Here is a 22085-nt window from a genome sequence, read left to right on the forward strand (position 1 = left end):
ACCTAGTTTGAAAATAAATTGAGTGATGTTTAGACAGCAGGTTTGAGGCACGCTAAAAATTAACATCCAACTCTTTAATATCCCCACAAAACTGAGCATGCTTTTTTTCATGTAGTGAATCTCACCTAGATTACACATGGCGTTTTCGCAGCCGAGGTTAGTTATTGTGATTGTTCTTTGCTTTTCAATAAAAGCATTTTTATGTTCAGCCCGTAGAAGCAAGTCAGGAAACGAGGCCTTACTTCAATGCACTCTTAAACAAATGTGTGAATGTGGTAAGTTACGTTTATAGTTATATTTATAAATTAAATATATCAAAAAATATATTATTTAATGATATATTTGATTGCACTGAATTCTTAGTATAAACAGTTTCTGTTTCTCTAAAACAACTGTACGTAAAACGTTTGCACGGACTTAAATTTCTTACTAATAAAAACTTAAATACAGGGTGGGGGAATAGTCCGTAAAAGCTTTAAAAATTCATAAAATTCGAAAACATAACCAAAATAAAAAACGGTTTGCTGGTTTACCATTTATTGGTCACGGAATTTTTTTTAAGGTAAGAAAAAAAATCCGCCAATTGGCGCTGGTATGAACGACTTAGTTAGAATTATGCAAATGAGGCAGACGATATTAAATACTTACGCTCTTGATCCAGGACCAATTCTCTAATATATGCCATGTAAATGAATAAGGATGCTGAGTGGGAAAGAGAAAGTTTTTTTGGCGAAGCTGTTTTAAATGAACCACGAATCAGCTACTGTTGCATTGCATAAATTCCGACTTCAGAAAAATGGGAAGAATGGGAAAGAACCTTTAATAGTAGCAGGCCTCCTAAAGCTTGTGCAGTGATTTGAGGAAACTGGATCGTGTAAGGTCCGGATACCAAGTCTAAGGCAGACACGTTCGGCGCGCGTTGCAGCTCAAATGGAAACATTTGCTTCAGAATCCGCTACAGGACTAGCAGTACATGGGAAGTTGGCAGAAGCCAAGTTTTCATGGCCTCCTCTGTCTCCAGATCTGACACCAGCAGACCAGCAAGCTATGGGGAAATTTAAAACCCCGTGTGTATCGATCCCGCCCATCCAATATGTTGGGCTTGAAAGATGGAATCCGCCGAGAACTTTTATGTATACACCCGGACATACTGCACTCTGCCGTTGCTGGGGAGGATTTGTGACACATCTGCCATGTGTTATCACCTGCGGTAATGGACAAGTGGAACACATATTGTTATAATAAATGGTTTGGTAACATTATTTTTATTATTTGCGTGTCTTTTCTTTCTTTTATGTACAAAACGCCAGCTATCGACTATTTTTTGAATTATTTTTCTCATCTTAAAAAAAAAAAAAAAAAAAACGTGAGTTACCGATGCTAAACCTCCAAACCGTTTTTTATTTTGCTTCATTTTCCAAGTTTTATGAATTTTTTTTAAGTTTTTACGGACTTTTTGTCCATTCTGTATTTAACATGAAATTTCATAATCAAAGCAGAGTGTCACCATACATAGGAAATAAAAAAATATTTAACTAATATGCAAAATTACAGAATTAAATAGACAATGAAAGACCATATTTTAAATTTTGTTTTAAAATTTCACACAACTGTTTTTCTCCTGAAAATCTTAAAACAAGAAAAACATTTTTTTTTTAAACTTTTATATACAACTTTAATCTTCAAAGCTACAGTTGGGATATTTAGCAATACATATTAATGCATTAAAACCCTCCTCCTCTCGATTGTTTTGTGTAGAAAAGTCTTGCACGAACTTAACTTGGTTGCTACTGAAATCCTAAATACTTAGCATTTAAAATTAAATTTAATCATAAAAGTAGACGATCTAGATATGCATATGAAATTATGAACGAGATTTTAAAATATGTGATATACAGAATCAAATACTTATTGATAAATCATATTTTGTATTTTATTTTAAAGTCTCATAGTGCCGTTTTTCTTGGTATCCTTAAAATAATAATAAAAAAAATTAATAAATAAAATGGTTTTATTATTACTATTCTAAATCTTAATCTATTTCTATCTCTATCAATACTTTTTTTTCCTAATTAGAATTTTTAAAACTTCGACCATAATATTTTTTAACATACAAAATAATTTTTAAATTTGGTTTTCTACAATGTTTTTTTTTCATTATAAATAATTGAAAGCCCATGATGTAAAACTGCTTGTAAAAAATCTAAAGTAATTGCATACCTCTTTCCACTGGAAACATGAAGGAAATGGCCTTTAGCATGATGAATTTTTTTTGTATGCATATATTATTTTCAAAGTAGCGTCCATACAAAATTTTCCTTAAATTTTTGAATATAGTATCATTAATTAAAATGATTTACCAAATGTTACCGAATCATCAGATTTAGACTACAAATAAATATTTAACCTCTCTATTTAAAACTAATAAATTTTGTGTAGAAAATTGACTTACTTTGATGTCCTCTTTAACTCTATCCATTTGGGAAGGCAATAAATCCTCGTTCAATGAAATTACAGATCCCACTTGTGTCGTCTGGATATTCGTCGTCTTGTTCCCCTGTAGTTAAATGTGACTGACTGCATATCAGTGGAGCGTGCTTCGCTCTTTAAAGATGATCACCTAAATAGATTTGAGCCAAAAGGAGATTTTACAAGAATACTCAAAGAATACCCGAGCTTAGATTTGCTTAACAGGCATCAGCTGTGTTGGGACCTCTTTTGTGTAACAATTACTGAAGAAAAAAGATTGTTATTGTGGGGTTATGTGGGAGGGAGAGATCTTTCTTATATTTGAAAGATAAATTTAGGCTTTCCAGTACTCTGCAGTATCTCAACTAAAGTGATATCAGAAATGAGAGTGTTAAAACTTGGTTCTGATGATCCTCATGTTTCTCCTGACAAATTACTCCGCTTATTTAGGACTTTCCATTTCTGCAGTTATTTCTTGTGAATAATTGTAGGACAAAATTTCGCCAAATATGAAAAGCTGTTTTTCATTTATTTTATTGCTTTGTGAAATTTTTTTTCGCTTGATGCTAATTTTATTTGAAACTCGCCCTTCCAACTTATGTATAATGATCCTCATTTATCTTTTGAAAGTCTTTGGAATGACAAATTTTACCAGAGATATTAACCCTGCTCTTCCTTAAATCTTTCCTTTCTTGTTGATAACTTCGAAGCAAAATACATAGACTGTCTAAAAAGTATCCAATTTTGAATTTTTCTTCGTATGGTAATAATGCCAGAGAGGCACCACCTTGCACAATAGAAGGTGACTACTTAATGCTCATGTCTAAATTTTTCACCGTATTCGAATATCTCAGTCACTACCTGCTGGTGTGCAGTTATAAGTATTCGTTGGAACTTTTATTTCTCTCAAGATGATTGATCCAGACTTTCTTGGCGAAACACGCCAGTAGTCTACAAATCTCTCTACTCTCCAGATATGGCTCCTTGCGACTCCTGGTTACTTCCGAAATCGAAGATGCCGTAGAAAGAATCCCATTTTGAGTAGAGAAGAGATAATGCAGAATGCGACAACAGAGATGAATACTATTCCAAAAGAAGTGTTTTCGACATTGGAAAGATCGGTGGGTTAAGTGTGTGAAAGTGTAAGGGGCCTACTTGTAAGGAGATTAAGGTCTCCATTTCGTTAGGTAAGTAATATAATTTTCTTGAGCAAAGATTGGATATTTTTTTAGACAGTCCTCGCATATAAAGGCTGAGTTTTAACTGTCGAGAATTTGATCCAACAATTCCATCCCCCCCCAAACCTTCTTTATACAGATTTTCCTTCTTCAAACTGAGTTTTAACATTCTGCCCAGATTTAGTAATGCTCAAACATCAACAATGAATAATGATTCTATATGAACAGTTTTTTTAAATCATAAAATTTAAAATTCGTTCAAATTTAAACTCAAACTTTTCTGGAGTCTTTGAAATATATTATCAATACGACAATATTAATCCACTTGCTCAGTTTAAAATTTTTAAAATACTTGAGTTGTGTTAAATTTTAATCCCCTCCTTTTTCATTGTTGTTATTAAATCACAAATTTTGATAATTAAAAAAAAACTTTGAAGAAAGGACTGATTAAATTTAAAAAGAATTGTAGAGGGACTTTATAACTTCATTAAGAGGCAGTTGAAAATAATAGACGAGTTTCATGAATACTTATTTAATTATTTTCAAAGTTCCTCATTTCACAAGACACACACACACACACAGGAAAAAACACGGCACTCACATAGAATACAATCTAATAATGGCATCCAAGAAGGATTATGGGAAATATATGTGATGTTAATAAGGTAAAGCCATCTGTTGTATCAAAATAGAAGGTAGCAGAGTTATGTAACCACTACAAAATTAGATTGTGAGATTCGTTTAATTTGAAAATATATTCCTAGAATAAAGAAAATAAAAATATTAAATGTTATTTGCTTTTTCTATAAAGGATGAAAAAAGTAGAGAAAATTCAAATTATTTTGGATATAACTCCAAATATATATTAATGAAATACGTAACTTTATTTATTCTTTTCTGTGCAGGCATACGCCAGCGTTTTGAAGATTGCTACAATGAGTTGACAGATAATGTAAGTATTAATTTTATGTTTACTTGATATGCAATACTTAATTTAAATTTTTTCATCTAGCGAAAAGTGTACAAAATATACACCAATAGCTTTTATTTGTAAGCTTGATGTTATTAGTGCACTTAAAGATAATTCTTTTAAGTACCATAAAAATAAAGACATCTTTATTTTTATGAAATATTTTATAAAAGATTAATTGATTAATAATAATTTTACACACTATATGTTTGTTGTTTATACAACATTAACTTATTGCAATTAATCTGCGCATAAATATATTGCATACATTCTAAGCATGTAATTTGCTGTCTTTGGTGACCAACTTGTTAGTTCCATTATTGGTTATTGGCTCTTAAATTATTAACTTAAATAATTATTAAATAAATCATTAAATACATAACGTATTCAAAATTTTATTTTTATTTCTCGATAAAATTGAAAAATATAATGAAAATTGAAATTTATATGAAAAAGAATTAGATTTTATTCATTATCTGCATTTGAAATAAGGCATTTTTTTTTTTAATGTTTTAGTCTAAATATTAATACATTTTCAAAATTAACATCAAAATAAGCAAGTGGGGAAAAAGTCTGTACCAACAAACATATTCAACGGAAGACTGATACGAGGCTTTGGAAAACTAAAAGAAATAATTTGAAAAAAAAATACTCAAAAACATAATAAAACACACACACACACACACACACAAAAAAAGAAGTAAATTCGAGAATTTAAAAAATAACATTCTGTTCCATTGAGTTCCAATAGTTTCTATCAATTTATAGTTATTTTTGTCAGTAAAACTATCTAGAAGAAAATAAATATGATTTGGATTAATTGCGAAATTAAAATTTTTAACTAGAACACAAAACAAAAAGTAATGTTGGTTAATGCATTGTAAAATTATAAAAGGAACAGCATGGAATTGGTGAAAGAAAAACATTTCACTATATGAAACTTACCGAATGAATCAAAAGTTCTTTCATTTAATAAGCTTGAATTGTGAAACATATTTTGAGCCAACTAGAGTTGTTTCCCCAAAATTTTCTAGCATAGTTTCCAATTAAGGTCTTAAACTTTCTCAGTATAAAAATATAGAACTTGGGTTAGCACAAGCCGCTAGTTATGAAATATAGATCTTCGGCGTGAATCTAACATACTGAATCTCACGCCAGAATATATGTTTGGAACGCCTTTTTGCTGACCGAATGAAATTAAAATTTGAGTAGAAAATGTAGTAGAAATGTTCTTGCATAGTTTAATCTATTGTAAATTAATTACATATATTTATACAAACTCATAGTTATAACTTGTTTTCTAAGCAATTTATAATCGTTTTATTGTTAGACTTTTTCTAATTTTTAGGGGTTGAGGTGAAAAGGGGGAAGCTCCTTCCTCAAAGATGGGAAGTTTTCGGTTCTCAGTTCCTGTAGGTCAAAAAAATATTTAACCAAAGTTCAGAAAATATGATGGAGATTCAAAAAGTGAAGGGACATTTGAGGAAAGATGCATTTATTCTAATGATAGAAAACTAAAACATGCATTATTTTCTGACATAACCACCCTGGAATTTCAAAGCATTTTTCCAATGTTTCCAAAGTTTTTTAGTTCCGCGTGTAAAAAAAAATGTTTTCGATTGTATTTGTAATTTTGCATCGCATCAATGACTTCTTTATAGATTGCGAATCTTCTTCCCCTTAGCGCTTTCTCTACTGGTCCAAACACATGAAAATTGCTTGGAACCAGATCTGGACTGTATGGTGGGTGTACCAGCATTTCGAATCCCAATGCCTTTATTGTTTGGGCTAGAGTAGCAGAGCGTTATTTTGCTGGAGGATGACACCTTTTCACAGTTTTATACAATGTATTTATTTGTATGTTATCCATCACTATATCCTCAACGACTTTCATATTGTTCTCAGTGGTTGATGTCATTGGCCTGCCCTATCTTTCGTCATCACAGAAGTTCTTCCCTATTTGAAGCACTCAATCCATTCGTAGATCTTGCATCTTTATAAACAGCAGTCGCCATGCTGCGCTTGCATTTGACGAATAATTCTATCTGGTTTAACACTTTTCGCAAACAACAAGCGAATCACAGCTCTTGTTTCCTCTTTAGATCGATAAGGAAGCTGCCATATTTAGCGGTCTGAACACTAACGACAAACACGGGAATAAGAGTGACACGTTGCGTAGAAGTATTGCCGATTACACTAATTCAGCGCTGGATATTTTCTTTCTTTCAGCGCTGGAAACATTTTCCGCAAACAAAAAGCGAATCACAGTTCTCGTTTCCTCCTTGGTGCAGATCAAAAATGGAGCTGAAATATTTAGTGCTCTGATACATTCTAACGACTAAGTGGGAATAAGAGTGACACGTTGCTTAGAAGTATTGCCAACTACACTAATTCAGCACTGAATACTTTCTTTTAGTGCTGGAAACACTTTCCGCAAACAAAAAGCGAATCGCAGCCCTCATTTCCTCCATGATGCTCATCGATAATGGAGATACCATATTTAGCGGTCTGCTACACTTCAACGACTAACTTGGAAATAAGAGTAACTACGTTGCGTAGAAGTATTGCCGATTACTCTAATTCAGTGCAGGATACTAGCAGTATCACCAAGCCCTGGAAAGAGAAATTGCAGAATTCCCTTTACTTTATGACTTCTCCTAATATATACATTTTTTATTCTATTTCGTTTAATTGCAAAGGATAATTTCGGCGCAATTTTCGTTACAGGATATGCATCATCACATTTGCTGATAAATATGCGAACCTATTAATATTTGCTTGTTAAAATGTGTTGTAAAACTTTCTTTTCAGTCGAAGATCTGGATGGTAGACGAATTGAATACATGCAATCTTGTTCAACTGGAATACGACGAAGTTCAGGAAGATATAGATAAAATATGCACTCTTGATCGTGAGGAATTGGTAAGAATTTTTCAGATATAATTTTTCCACATCAACTCAAGAATGATGTCAAATCATCACAGTTCATTTTTTTCGGCGATTACTCGCAAAAAGTAGTAATTTTTATTGCAATCCTAATAATTATTTGTTATAGCCATTTAGCTACAAAATAGTAGAATTTTGGAGACTCTTTTGACTGGTTGATGATGTTGTCGTGCCTGATGAAAAATTGAACATAACCTGTAACCCGGGAGCATGAATTTCCTTACGTTGACAGAGACATAGAGTCAAAAAGACTCCATTGTAATTTTTCTTTTTTTTTTTCTTTTCTAAACCGCTTTGCAATTTATTTTGGAAACCCAATATATTCTGGAAATCATGTAATTACTAAATAAAATAAAATAATAATATTAAGAATGTTAAATGTTATAATATTAAAGGTTGGAAAGATCTTATTAAAAAACTTTACAATGAATGCTTACTTCGTTAAGATATTATGAGATGATAATAAAGTTAATAACTGTTTAATACAATATTTTAAAGAATATAGTATTTAAAATATTAAAGTTAAAAGAATACAATATTTTAGAATATTACCTTAGGAATATTTATTTATTCTTTTTGCTTTTTACATCATTCAAATGCGAGGGCCGTGGTGACCTGGTGGTAAGGTCTCGGCTTGTCAGCCGTAGGGTTTCATTCCACCGAAGAACCCCATTCCACCGAAGAACCGCCGGGTAACGGCAACGGCAACGTCGTGATGTTTCGGAGTTCCGCGATGTGACAAAGTGGTCACGAGCACCTCCACATCATAATTTGGAATAGATACTTTAATTTGTTAGTTTAGGGAAAGTTAAATTTAATTGAACTAGTTTAGACGAGCGCAGTAAAGCTCTAACGTCATGAAATTTGGTAATTAATTTTATTTATACATATTTTTACAATATTTGATCTAATTTATTTAATTAAAATAATAAAAAGATTATTTATGGGGTAAATAGATAATTTTAATGGATTTACGTTGCACGTGCCTTTTTCTATGGGGACTGATTTTAACTGGGCTGAATAAAATTACAGAAAATTTTCACGCGTGTAGCACATCGTAGCTATCTAGGGCCTAAACAGTAATAATTTTGAGAATTTTAAGCCACCAGATTGGCAACAGAGTTACGATGTCCTCAGCTTTTTTACGGCTGGGAAATTGATATAAACATTATCAATTGCAGCTCTAGGTCTTTTCCTAGAGCTGGGTAAAGCAGAAAATAAGTTTTAAGTTTCACCTGTGTAATGATGAAGATTCTCTTAAAAGAACTTCTGGCAGCGGTGGGATTCGAACCCACGCCTCCGAGGAGACTGGTGCCTTAAACCAGCGCCTTAGACCGCCGGGTAAGGGAGTCTGTTGCACGATAAATCCGTCAGGGCCAAACGTCCTCCCATTGGTGTAGAGTGGAGAGGGAGGTGCCAGCTCAGGTGTCGTCCTCGTCGTCTGACCATGGTTCAAAATTACGAGGTCCGTCCCAAAATAGCCCTAGTATTGCTTTAAACGGGACGTTAATATAGCTAAACTAAAAAAAAACAACTAATCATTCAAATGCGATTGGGGCATACGGCTACGGGACATTGGGTGTTTACAAGAATGACATAGAGAAGATGTTTTTGTCCTTAATTTTAGAGGGCAAATGGTAAAATATTTGTTTGTACTTTTCCCTCTCCTTTATCATTACGTTAAACAACGATATGTTATTCTAAATAAAGGAAGCAGATTGCCAAGCGAAACACATAGGAATTAGCTGCTGTTCCATATATTTATTCAATCACAGTTTCAAGGACGTAGAATCAATGACTCTATAAATAGCAACGAAAACTTTGTGAAAGTAATAATGCGCACTTGTTCAAATGGAGACTTCTGCCAATATATTACTAAAGAAACTACTTGAAGGTACTGAGGTAATTATTGCATTCAAGGACAAAAAAAATAAAAAAATGTAATAATCAGTGCAAATGAACAACGCAGAGTCATTTTGACTTCCGCCTCCAACTACGGGTAAAGTCTTAATTTCTTTTTTTAAACAAATTACAAGTAAGAATTTTTATATTTTATGGTATAATTCATACATATGAATTAAACTGAATAAAAATAAAACTTTTTTTTTTTTACAGACTTACGATTCTTAAAGTTGTACAAATTGTTATTTTTGCTTTTAGAGACCCTGTTTCAATGAATTTAATAACAAAGCCACAAGACGAATTGTAAGTAGATTATTTTTGTTTCTTCAGTTTTAAAAATATTTGACTAAAAATCCTAAAATCTAAAATTTTAAATAATGAAAACATTTTGTATTTTATAAATAATCCACATTCATCTATCACATACAGATAGAAGCTTCAAGTGGAATGCATGGTCCATATGAAAGTCCAGCGTTTGAAAGAGCAAGGGTAAGAAATAAAGTTTACAATCTCTACTTCTACTACTAATAAAAATGTATCTCTGTGCGAGTGCGAGTGCGCATGCGCGAGTGTGTGTATTGACCTTCTACGGGTCGTTTGACCTACACCTACCAACATGGCACATATTGTATATTAATTAATTAAAAATTAAGCTAATTTTAGGCATTATATAATGGTAACTTCTGAAAATACTATTGTACAAATGTGAATTCTACACCGCTTAGTTGTCATTTTAAAAAAAATGTCTTTTTATGATACTGGTTTAATAATCCTGCAAGTAAGTTCATTCTGAGTTTTGGAAATTTAAAATAATTTTTTTATACTAATTTCAAATAATTACATGGTTAATCTGAAATTTAATCCATTTTTCATTTTTCCACAAAATATTTAATAGCATGGTTTTCTTCCATTATTAGAAGGTAAAGAAGAAAGGTTCTGTGTAGTTTAAAAGACGAATAAAAACGTGGAGTTCCAAAAATACAAAATTTAGAAGGCCTATGATGTCATAGGTCTGGTCTTGAAAAAGTCCATGTATAGAATGAACAAAACATATGAAAGAAAATTAAAATAACTTGGGCTTTAATATCAGGTAATTTGAAAAAATCATGGGCTCGAAGTTATATCTAAACGATTTGACCGATATTAAATAGAAACAATAATACGGCAAACCAATTGGTCACCAAAGGCGACTAGTAATCAGATATATATCAAAATTGTGGATACATTCTACACTATATACCAATAAGTAATTGAACATGTGTGTGAAAAGAGATAAACACAATTTATTCATGCTCAATAGTTGGTAGAGACTTCATCTGAGGCAATTATAACCTTTAACCTCCGGGAAATGCTTTCCACAAGTGTTTGAATGATGGACAGTGGTATTTTCTTCTACTCGACTTGAAGAAGATATGTAAGCTCTTTGAGTGGTTGTTGAACTCCTTAATTAGGTGATGCACCTCGTCCCAGAAGTTTTCTATTGGATTAAAATCTGGACTCCGGGAAGGCTTGTCCAGTAGGTTCACCCCATTTTGGTCATCATATCAATTCATTATGGACCGCGCAACATGACAAGTAACGTTGTCAGCCTTTAATTTACAATGATCTAACACGCAAAATTACCACATTATTAGGAAGCACATTGTTGTCTAGAACAGTGGAGTCACTGTTCTAGAGTTGAGCTTATCATGAATTGGGATCAAAGGTCCTCTGTCCAAATTACGAAAAACATCCCCAGACTATAATTCCTTCCGATAACCACTCTTAATCACAAAACTCACTGTCGATTTGGGAATATTTAACTCACTTGATATGTCTCTTCAGGATCGATCATTTCTATGACATACGACAACAATGCCTTTCCCGAAGAAATATCGCTCTGAATTTAGTGGCATCTTGCATGCGACTAATGCCAATGCTGTTTCCAATATGATATTTAAGTACAGAAGGCGTGACGTAGATCAGGACCGCAGATATCCTCATTTGCATGGGTGTTCAAATACTTATTGATAGATAGTGTATAACAAATGTCCTCTCAGATACTTTCTATAACAAACAATATGTTTATGAAATTTTTAGAAATGTCCAGGTACAATATTTTCTATTTGTAGCTAAGGAATCGGTTTTAAAAAATACCAAAATTTGAACTTACTCAAATTCATATTTTCTTACAAATATTTGGAAGATGTTAATAATTATCATTCATGAAATACTTGAAAGCTGTTGTTTAAAATGAGTCGAGAAAAATTTGCAAATGTTACATGTCGTTAAAATGCTTGATTATAGAACAATAAACAAAGAAACTAATATTTATTCAGCTGAAAACAGGTCAAATTTCATAAATATATTTTTTAATTATTGAAAATTATTAAAATGCTTAAAAATGAATCTAATGATGCACTTTATCAAAGTTTTATTCAATAGTGCTTCAGAAATTTATGCTTGCATATAAAACTAATTGCAATTCTTCCTAAGATATTGCAACATCCTATATATTGGCCTTAGAAATCTAAAGCAGTCTCATACTTTACGGAAATAAAGGAGCTAGTCGATGCAAGAACTAAAAAAAAAAATCTTCAGAACTCAGAAATTTAAATATAATAGACCAAAATCTTACAATGAAAATACATAAGCACATTTTTGTTCTATTTAAAATTCACTGAAGGCTAAATCTCATCAAAAATTGAAAACGAAATCAATCTCACCAATTACTTCCTATAAATCTTATGCACCTCGAAATAACCTTATAATTTAGTAAGATGAAATAAATAAGAGACATACTATATATTTTAAGAATGCTAATATTTAAAGTAATGTGGAACATTATTATCGATCTAACCTATATTCCAATTACTTTTCATTTGTAGAAATGCTCTGAAGCAATTGTTGCTTTCTGCCAGTCAACTCCTGACATGTGCATGAGGTAATCATTTTTTTCCGGTATTAATGATTCAATTTTTCTTCCAATATGTGCTTGAAGTGCTCTTGCCGTTTTTTATAACCGAAATCTTTTTATCTTCCGATATGAGCATGAGGTAATCACTTCTTAGCGTTTTTCAATGACCAAATTCTTTCTCTATTACTTAGTGTTTTCAACGACCAAAGTATTTTATTTTTGCATAGTTTTCGGTATGAGTTTCAGTCAATCATATGTTTTAATGAATAATATATTAGAATGCCAAATGTTTTAAGATTATTTTTTAACATTATTTTGGACATATAACAAATAAAATCAAAATGTAGGAACAACTATCAGATTTTACTATTTGAGATTATTCAATCATTACACATATAGTATCTGGCTATAGAATTTCATTTTTAAACTTTCGCACTTAGGTTTTCAAAACCAAAGATATCTGGTGGCAAATATGATCTTGTATCCGCGATATATGGGATTCTAGTTCACACTGAATGCATTGGAGATAAATATCCTTCTGAAAATGAATCGTAGAAATTTGAATATAGGATAGAGTCTGAAGTAAAATCTCATAAAAAGGGAAATTACTTCTTTTAGAGAAATAATTTTTTTTCGGAAAGTAATTTGGAATAATTCTTCAATGCATTAAAAATGAGTAATTGGTGGCGCGTTTAGTCCTTGGCTGCAGATGATGACCGTCTTGTTTTACACTTTCAGTTCTTCATATGTTCTTTTGAACATATTATTTAGCAGTAAAAACTGTTCTTTTATAGTTTACGGGTATAAGATGATCAGTTTCTTAGCACGTGACCAAAAGAAGAAAGCTTTCCTATGTCCCTCTGTGAATCATACCGTTAGCATCATGTCAAGTCACCCATCTACAAAACGAAAAGAACTGATGTTATTATATTCGTGTTTTATAGCCCAAATATTAGAAACCCTATACCAACGATTTTTACATCCATTCTTTTCATTAGAGTTTCGATTATAATTCAAATGTAGATTATTTTGATCGATCTTTTAAAATGTTAGCATATTTACTTCTTTCGGGAAAAATAAAATCCTGTTTTTGCAAGGTAATGTTGTTTATTTTAAAGTATGTATTTTAAATTTGTTAAACTATTGAAGGAAACCGATTAGAATATTAAAAGTGAAAAGATGGTCATGTGATTACAGAGTTAAAACGAAAATTAAATTTATGATTCATATGACATTAAAAAACGATATTTTGGATAATTAATAAAAATTTAACAATGAGCTTTAATTGTGTATAGTATTCAATCAATCATTAAAAGATAAGGATAATTGAATTCTTGTCCGCGTATTATGAGATTTTGTTTCTGCATCATTTAATGATCTTTGATAAAAGTCAACTTCACAGTTATGATAGTTATATTACTATAGAAGGTATTATGATGTTTACAAATGCAATAGATTACATATAAGCATTTGAAATACATATTCAAAGGGAATATATATTTTGAAAAGGTTTATTGAAAATAATAATTTTAGAAAAATAAAAGTTTAATAGTGAATAATTGAAAATATCGAGTGATTCATTATCGATAATAATTATGTGCTATTTCCTTTCAGCATTGGTTAAGAAAGAAGAACAACGGAAAAAAATGAGTTAATTCCAATTTAGTAAGTATAAAGTCAGTTCAAAGTTAGTAATTTAAAGGAAATTCAGAATGAAATTTAAAAGTTTTGCTTTACTCTTTGGATACTAATTCTATGGATTCTAATTCTGATTGTTTGTAGTTCCATGTAAAATTGCGCAATCATATGCTTTAATCTTTAATTCATAAAAACATTTGCATTATTTTGAAAATATAGATTTTGTTTTGTATATTAGATTGTAAGATATTAAAAATGTATAAAATAAGAGTGTTTAATGTTTTATTCAAATTCTTTCTAGGAAATTCTAATCTGACGGGTTATTTTCTAGCTACTTTGATACTTTTCTTGATTCGGGTAAATTAAATTCCAAATAAATATCGTGAAACAAATGTGAAATTATAAGAAATATCGAATGAAATATGCAAATGTAGAATTTAGTTCGCAACTACAAGAAATTACTGCCGCTCATCAGAAAATATATTTCGCATTAATGAAAAACTAGACCACCAAGGAGAAAGCCGAGAACTCCGCAAAGTAGGCCAAAAATGGATTTCGCTATAATGCCAATCATGCAGCGGCTCACCCTAAAAATAGAACAGATAGTCTTTAGACATGAGATAGTAAATAAACCTATAGCACTTAATAACCTCTTCTTTTAAAAATCCCCATTTGGTTTTATATAGAAATCCTTAATAAGTTCTTTTTGAACCATAAAGTTCTTTGGGGATCAAAGTGACATAGGTTTGCCTAGACCATGCAGTATTACATAGAATATTGGGACAGTTAACTGGAATAGAATAGGAACAATTTATTCTTCGAAGATGGACTTTTTTCAATACATCTCTAACCTCAAATTCATCAATAACAAAATTTGTAATTGCTGAGGATTACACACAATATTTGATTATACAATATATTTCATCCTTATTATGTCTCAGCATTAGATGAAGCCTAAAATAAACCTTCTAAAAGAGTGTTAAGAACTTTGCAAAATAGAACTCTTCATGGTGCCATTCGCTTTGGCAGCACATCCTAAAATGGGACAGACAGTCTCTAAACGTAGGATTGTAAATAAACTCATAGCACTTGTTAAAATTCCCATTCGATTTTCTTTGTGAAAATCTTTAATAAGCTTTTTTGAAAGCATAAACTTCTTTCAGAGATGCCTAGTTATCGATGCAATGTCACGTCCAGTATTGTGAGCAACTTGCCAGGATACATTAGGAAGAATATATTGGAAAGTATACATATCAAAAGTGGTCTTTTCTCAATATATCGCCATAATCTTAGATAAATCAGCAATGATTGTGTAGTTGCGGATGACGCAGCATTTGATTACTTTACAGAGTTTATCTTTACTATGTCCACCATTAGATAAAGCCTAAAATCAAGAAAAATTTAAGAATGATTATAATGTTTTGCCTTTAATATAGTAATCAAGATGAAAATCAATAAAATCATTCAACTTATTTATTTGTCGATTCTAACTTGTAAGGTTCTGTTAAACAGAATTGGATCGTGTGTCGCCTCACCAACTCATTTTTGCTAAAATTTCTATACCTTTTTTATAGAAACCTTTAATAAACTTTTTTGAAACGTAAACTTCTTTGAAAATCATAGGATGCCTAGTCATCCATGCAATAACAAGTCCTAGACAGGATAGAATGGGAACAATTTATTCATCGAAAGTGAGTTTTTATCAAGCGCCTTCATAAACTCAGATTAATCAGAAACAATTTTTGCAGTTTCAGATGAAATAGACGTAACATTTGATTACGTAACAGAGTTCTCTGAGTAACTATGTCCCAGCATTAGATGAAGCCTAAAATAACAATTCCACAAGAATGGTTACAATGTTATGCTTTTAATACATTAATCAAGGGGAAAAAAATCAATAAAATCCTTCAACTTGTTTGCTAATCGATTCTAACTTGCTAAGGCCTTGTTCTTGTTAAACAAGTTTTTATCATCTATCACCTCGGTAGTGCAATGTCAGCGGAAAGCGAGCCGGGTGATTTCCCAACCCAGCAAACTGTAACTGTAACTATAACTAAGGAGGGTTGATAATAATTTTATTCGTTAACAAAACCTTATGGCACAGAGAAATACAAAATAGAAGCCATAAAGCTGTTTGATGGATTTTATTTTTATATTCAGTTTGCAGTTATTGCGGATTTTAAGTGTACGATTTCTTTCAAAGCTTTTTTCAATGTCTTTCTAACTTTTTATCAAATCACAAATACACGATCAATTTATTGTTTTCAAGTTGCTTTGAAATTTCATTGTTTAAATACCTTGGAACAAATTATATGTTTATTATTTTTGATGGTTTTCACATATACTTTAGTCGGTTCTGATAAATAAAATAGAAAAAGACAATCACTGTTGCATAATTTTGTGAGTACATGTATTAATAAGAGTTTTTTTTTATTATTTACAGATAATTGTTTAATTGAGTATATCAATCTCATTACAAATCTAAATATCATTTAAACAGTAAACAAATCGCATAAAATATTTTGCTTAATATTTTAGTTTAATCTAATGAGATTTTTATTACAATCTATACATGACAAAATGATAAAATTAAAGAATTATGTATTTGCAGAAGAAATGCTTTACAGTATTTTTTTTTCTTATTGCAGAGAAGAAATTGGCTACAATACAAGATTCAAGAGATTTCCTTTTTTTGCAACGGAATCCTGCCATTGTAAAATAAAGAAAAACATTCATTATTACATTTCTTTCTCACTGCACATTGTTTAATGCAATGTATAAATATTTCTAAACATTAATTGTTATAATATGCATATGTAAACTTTGTTGAAGTATGCAAGATATTACAATAAATTCTTTTATATGCATAAAATGGAAATCATAATTTTAACCAATAATTTCATTAATTGGGGGTTGTTATAGAAACAGAAAGGAACTTTAAAACGTATTTAAATTTGCGAATTAGTCTTTTTTATACTTTTATTCTACGTGTATGAAATATACAAAGAGAAATATTGTAATCATTAAAAATAAATTCATCTCACGATTTTAATAAATCTCAGCTCTTCTTGAAGTAAAAAAAACATAAAATGGAATTATGCTTGCTTGCCTTTGCAAAGGCTGACTCAAAAACACCTTAAGTAAAGCAAATGAAATTTGCTTTACGATCTTTACCCAGAATTTGTAAATTTCTATCGTATTTTGTACGAAGTACATTCAAAAGAAGTTTGTCTGACTTCACGAGAACGCAATAACTACAAAACGGAAAGAGTTAGAAATATAAAATTTGACACACAAGTTTAGCACTTAAGATGTAAATTCTAACCAAGTATTGAACCTTATCTTGAAGCATTCTTTATTTTCTCATGTATGCAAACTCAATAATTCAAAAACGTAAAAATTAAGATCATTGTCATTTGGAAAATAAAATTTTAGCTTCAAAAATATATATTCTTAGCACATTTTAAATAAATTCATTTAAATATTTGATTCTATGTCTGCCTGTATTTTCGCATACAAGAAAACGCCATAAACAATTGAAATTTGATATGCTGGATGCTAAAGCTGTATGTTAAATTTTGTTTCAATCAATTGAAAAAATTAATTCAAAGGTTACACGGTTTTCCTTATTATATTACTAATTATAAAACTCTCGGATTTTTGAAAATAATAAAAAGAAGAACTCATGGTGTACACACCCTTTTCATGATACACAGTTTTATGGGGGGGGGGAGGAGGGCTATTCATTTTTAGAAATTATGCGAGAAAGTTTCAGAGAAACAAATGCCACTGATTTCATTTATAAATTTACAAACTCTCTGCATTATCTATTATGCATTTAATTTAGTAATTTCTACTTTCATTAGAGTAATACTTTTAGAATAATTATTTCTGCCATTAAACGTGAACTGTCCGATCAATATTTCATTTTCTAATTGCGAGAAAAAAAAAGCTGAAACTTGAAAAAAAATAATTAACAGATATATTAAGACATGCTATTTTTGACAGAAGTATGAAAGATTATTTCATTTATTAAAGTCATAGCCGTGCTTGAAGTCATGCGAGTAATGAATATGACTTCTGAAACCTATAAGTTGAAATTGAATCATACAAGGAAGTCATAATTTGATGCAAAAATTACACATAATTCACTAACATCTCAAGAATTTATAGATTTTTGATGAAATTAGTAATACAGAACATTCCTTAAATGGTAGGTGTCATCTTATTAGATTATGAAAAAAAGGAAAATAGTTAAAAGGTTAATTGAGAATTAAAGATTATGTCATTGTATTGAATTCTCATATCTCATTTTTTCACCAATCCCATCGCAGGCACGGAAATCTTTTCCTATGTTATTTTTGTAAATAATCTCTACAAATAACAAAGCAGAATGTTTGTCTGTGTGTGTCCTCTCAGTTGGATCTTTAGATATCAGATCGTTTCATCTAGAATTAGCAAATTTCCTCCGAAAATATTTTGGAAGGATAAAATTTGCAGCTCGGGTGGAATTTTAAAAATTCAAACATTAATAAATAAAAAAAATCAGGTAATATTTAGGGGATTTTGTATGAGATTTTAATGAAAATATTATTGAAGAAAGAATGATTAAATAATTTTAAAATTCCAAAATTACTTTTTCAATGATACCAACTTATTTGCAATCCAGTTCCTTTTCATGAATCTTGAAATTTTTAAAAATATTTTATTTACATAAATTTCAAAAATACTTTTCATTCCTGATTTGAAATTTAAAGAGTTTCAAGTGTTTTGTAAAATATTTGATTTCGTGATAGGAATGTATACTTGAAAGATTAGAGGATTCTATTTATTATTTGTATCACTCACGCTAGGAATAAGAAGGTAAAGTTACAACACCATGAAAGGCTGAGTGCAATTAGAAGATAGATAGCACAGACAGTTACATATTTAATTGTTCTATGACGACAATTGGTTGACGCTATCAGAAGGTTCATGCACACAATAAATCAACGTGTGTAAGTCTTTTAAAATACTGCAATTTTAATGTCATATTTTATAGCTTGAAGATACTTTGTTGAGTGCTCTCCTAGTTTCAAGCTACGTGTAAGAGGTTTGATTGAAACTTAACGCAACTGTAATTCCTGGCGAATAAGCTAGCATCCAATGACGATTAGTGAGAAGTATAGGAAAAGACAATGAATCAATGGATTTGGATTGGATTTGTAGATTTTAATGGCCTAAAGAGCCAGTTCTCCCTATACTGCGACAGACGTATGGTTTAAATATAAAATATATTAAAATGAAGCTATATGAACTGATGGAAATTTTAAATATTCTTTTGTAGCAAAATAAAATTAGAAAAGAAACTGTCACCTTCACCGATTTTTTCGGATTTTGGTATGGTATCAGTTGCACATTGTATTAACAGTATAATTACTTATCAGATTTAACCTCTTCCCTTACAATGACATGTTTGTACTTGTATCAAATTACAGAATTTTCTTTTTAATATTTAAATCTGAATTTGAGAAATATTACATAATTAAAAACTCAAAAATCCCTTGGAAACGATTCCACATCTTAACTAACTTTTGTATAATTATTGTGATTGAAATAACAATAAATGTCCCAAATAAGATGCGTCTTCGCATTAGAAAGTTAAATCTGTGGTCAAGGATACAAAATCCAATATAGGATCAAAATGGGACAAATGATTTTAATATTGTTTTGCTTTCATACATTTCAAAACAAATAAATAATGGATTTCTTGATTTTTTTTGTGCGTGTGAGTGTGTTTGAATTGAACACCTAACTGGATAGTTTTAAAAGTTTTTTTTTAAAGTAAACATGAACCTCAAGTTTTGAGTAAGAGATTTGGTTAAAGTTAAAATAATAATAAATTGTTTGTATTTATTTTAAAATTCGTATTTAAATGCAAAAAAAAACCTTTAGATAAATGAAATTAATAGAGAAAATTTAATAAATATATTTATCTTTGTTGAAAATAGCATTTTTATGTGAAATATAATTTATTTATAAAAAAATACTATTCTTACATTAAGGGTAACACCGTTATTAAAAAGGTGACTCGAATATGAAGTGATTGACTAAATGACTGAGTAATTAAAATGATGTCACGCTTCAGTTAAAATTCCAAAAGGAGTACAGTTGCGAAAAAGTAAAAAGTTCATTAAAAGTTTAATAGACTGGTACTGAAAATAGCAAAGTATAACTGCATACATTTCAGAAGGGAAAAAAAAGACACTTAAGTTATCTAATTTCTAGTTAAGTATTAACCATCTTAAAATTCCTTCAAATAACTCAATTATAAAATCACATATATTTTTTAAGGATCTATGCATCAGTAATAGATTCCCAAGTTCGATACCTGGATATAGTTAAAATAAGCTATTTTTGTGGCTCACTGGTGTTCCAAACGTCATTAATAATTTTTACTCTATATTAATTTCGAAATGCGAGATCATCCTGTGTTTTCTGAAGTTAGAAATTGTGATTTCACTTCAGTAAAATAGAAACAATGTCAAATCATTTAGAAAAAGAAAAAAAATGGATAATTATGAATGATTTTCATTGAATAAAATTTTATAAGGAATAGATTAATAGAAAAAAAAAGAATCGATAATAAATATGTTTGGAATCTTGTAATCGATTTATCATCACCAATTTCCTGATATACTTGAAATACTTTTAAGTTTTATTGGTGTTAAATTTTCTGCATTTGTGTATTCCCCGAAAATAAAATATCTATATGTTTCTGTTATAAATTAATCTATTTGTTTTAATAAACTGCTATTTATTGCTATTTCAAATGAGAAAATACCATCTAATAGCGAATTCGAGAAAGAAATGATAAAATCTACTAATTAATTTCAGAATGTTTAATTAGAGTAATGCGCTAGAAAATATATTAAGGAAATTAAAAGTTGTCACAAATATTGAGACTGAAAACAGTACGATAGAACAACATCGTATGAAAGAAAAATCCTAAACAAACGCAAAATTAATATATACTATTACTGTGATTTAAACTCTAATTTCAGAATATATCTATCCACGTATATCACCTTTATAATTTTGCTTTAATTTTCAAATTTGTAACATTTTCCTTTCTTAACGAGTAAAAGTATTGTGTTTAATAATTATTATCTATTCTATCTTGTATAACAAACTATTTCATTAGCAAATAGAAAACTAAGATAAATAAAATAAAAAATAAAAACTCCAAATGGAAAGTGTTCTGTGCAGTGCCCATAATCCCTGTGTACCCTTGAAATATATGCGAAAAGCCCACAAAATAGTTTCGCGGTATATTAGAGTACGACGAAATCTTGAATTTGTTAACATCAAGAACCACAGTGCGACATTGGCAGAACTAACACAATATATATATTGATATGGAAGCTCCATCAATTTAGTGCATGGTGATAAGCATAAAAAGCTCGATAATTTGCAGGTAAAGATGCTTTACTCAGTAAGAAAAAACGGAACAAAACAGTGAAGTGAAGCACAAAAGAAATGTATTCAGAAGCAGCATTTTCAAAAATCAGCAATACACATGAATTAGTGAATGGCTAAGTAAATAACAGCATAGTATAATGGTATTGGATAACTAATCCTGTGACCACACATTATTCGATATCGAATTTTCTGGAACGATCTAGGGTCTTGACTCCTTACACAGATATCGCTAAGATTCTTATATATTCTAGAGCTATCCTTTAGTCGCCAAACTTTTCATGAAGTAGCCTTCAACGCAATTTTGTCTCCAACGAATCACCAAAATCGGGGTCATTCACTTAGCCTCCATACAGCATCTATTAAAATAGCTGCAAAAAATCCCTTCTTTTCAATGACGCAGACTGTACAGGGAAGAAATATTACAAATTCCTAGCAATATATAGCTCAAATATTTAGCTATAACAATATTTGACGAATTTGTGAATTTGATTATACAACATGCCGCAGTCATATAGTAGCAGAGTTAACGAAGATGGTTAAATCAAATTCCCTGCATACGTCCCCTGTTTGATTCTGAACAAAGACTAAAACAAGGTTTTAATAATTTAATTTTAAAGCCAACAAT

At 30.4% G+C, this 22085-nt stretch overlaps 1 protein-coding gene across 1 annotated transcript; it reads left to right on the forward strand.

Annotated features, from left to right (window-relative positions):
* Window positions 1–82: 82 nt before the first annotated feature.
* Window positions 83–16826, forward strand: LOC129972646 (uncharacterized). The gene is made up of 8 exons (XM_056086858.1): window positions 83–275; window positions 4553–4599; window positions 7429–7539; window positions 9724–9768; window positions 9895–9954; window positions 12333–12388; window positions 13976–14026; window positions 16648–16826. The coding sequence occupies exons 1-7, from the start codon at window positions 137–139 to the stop codon at window positions 13983–13985; spliced, it is 468 nt and encodes a 155-aa protein (XP_055942833.1). The 5' UTR covers window positions 83–136; the 3' UTR covers window positions 13986–14026; window positions 16648–16826.
* The last annotated feature ends 5259 nt before the right edge of the window (window positions 16827–22085 follow it).

The sequence above is a fragment of the Argiope bruennichi genome, chromosome 6, assembly GCF_947563725.1.
Source record: "Argiope bruennichi chromosome 6, qqArgBrue1.1, whole genome shotgun sequence".
Lineage (NCBI taxonomy): Eukaryota > Metazoa > Arthropoda > Arachnida > Araneae > Araneidae > Argiope > Argiope bruennichi.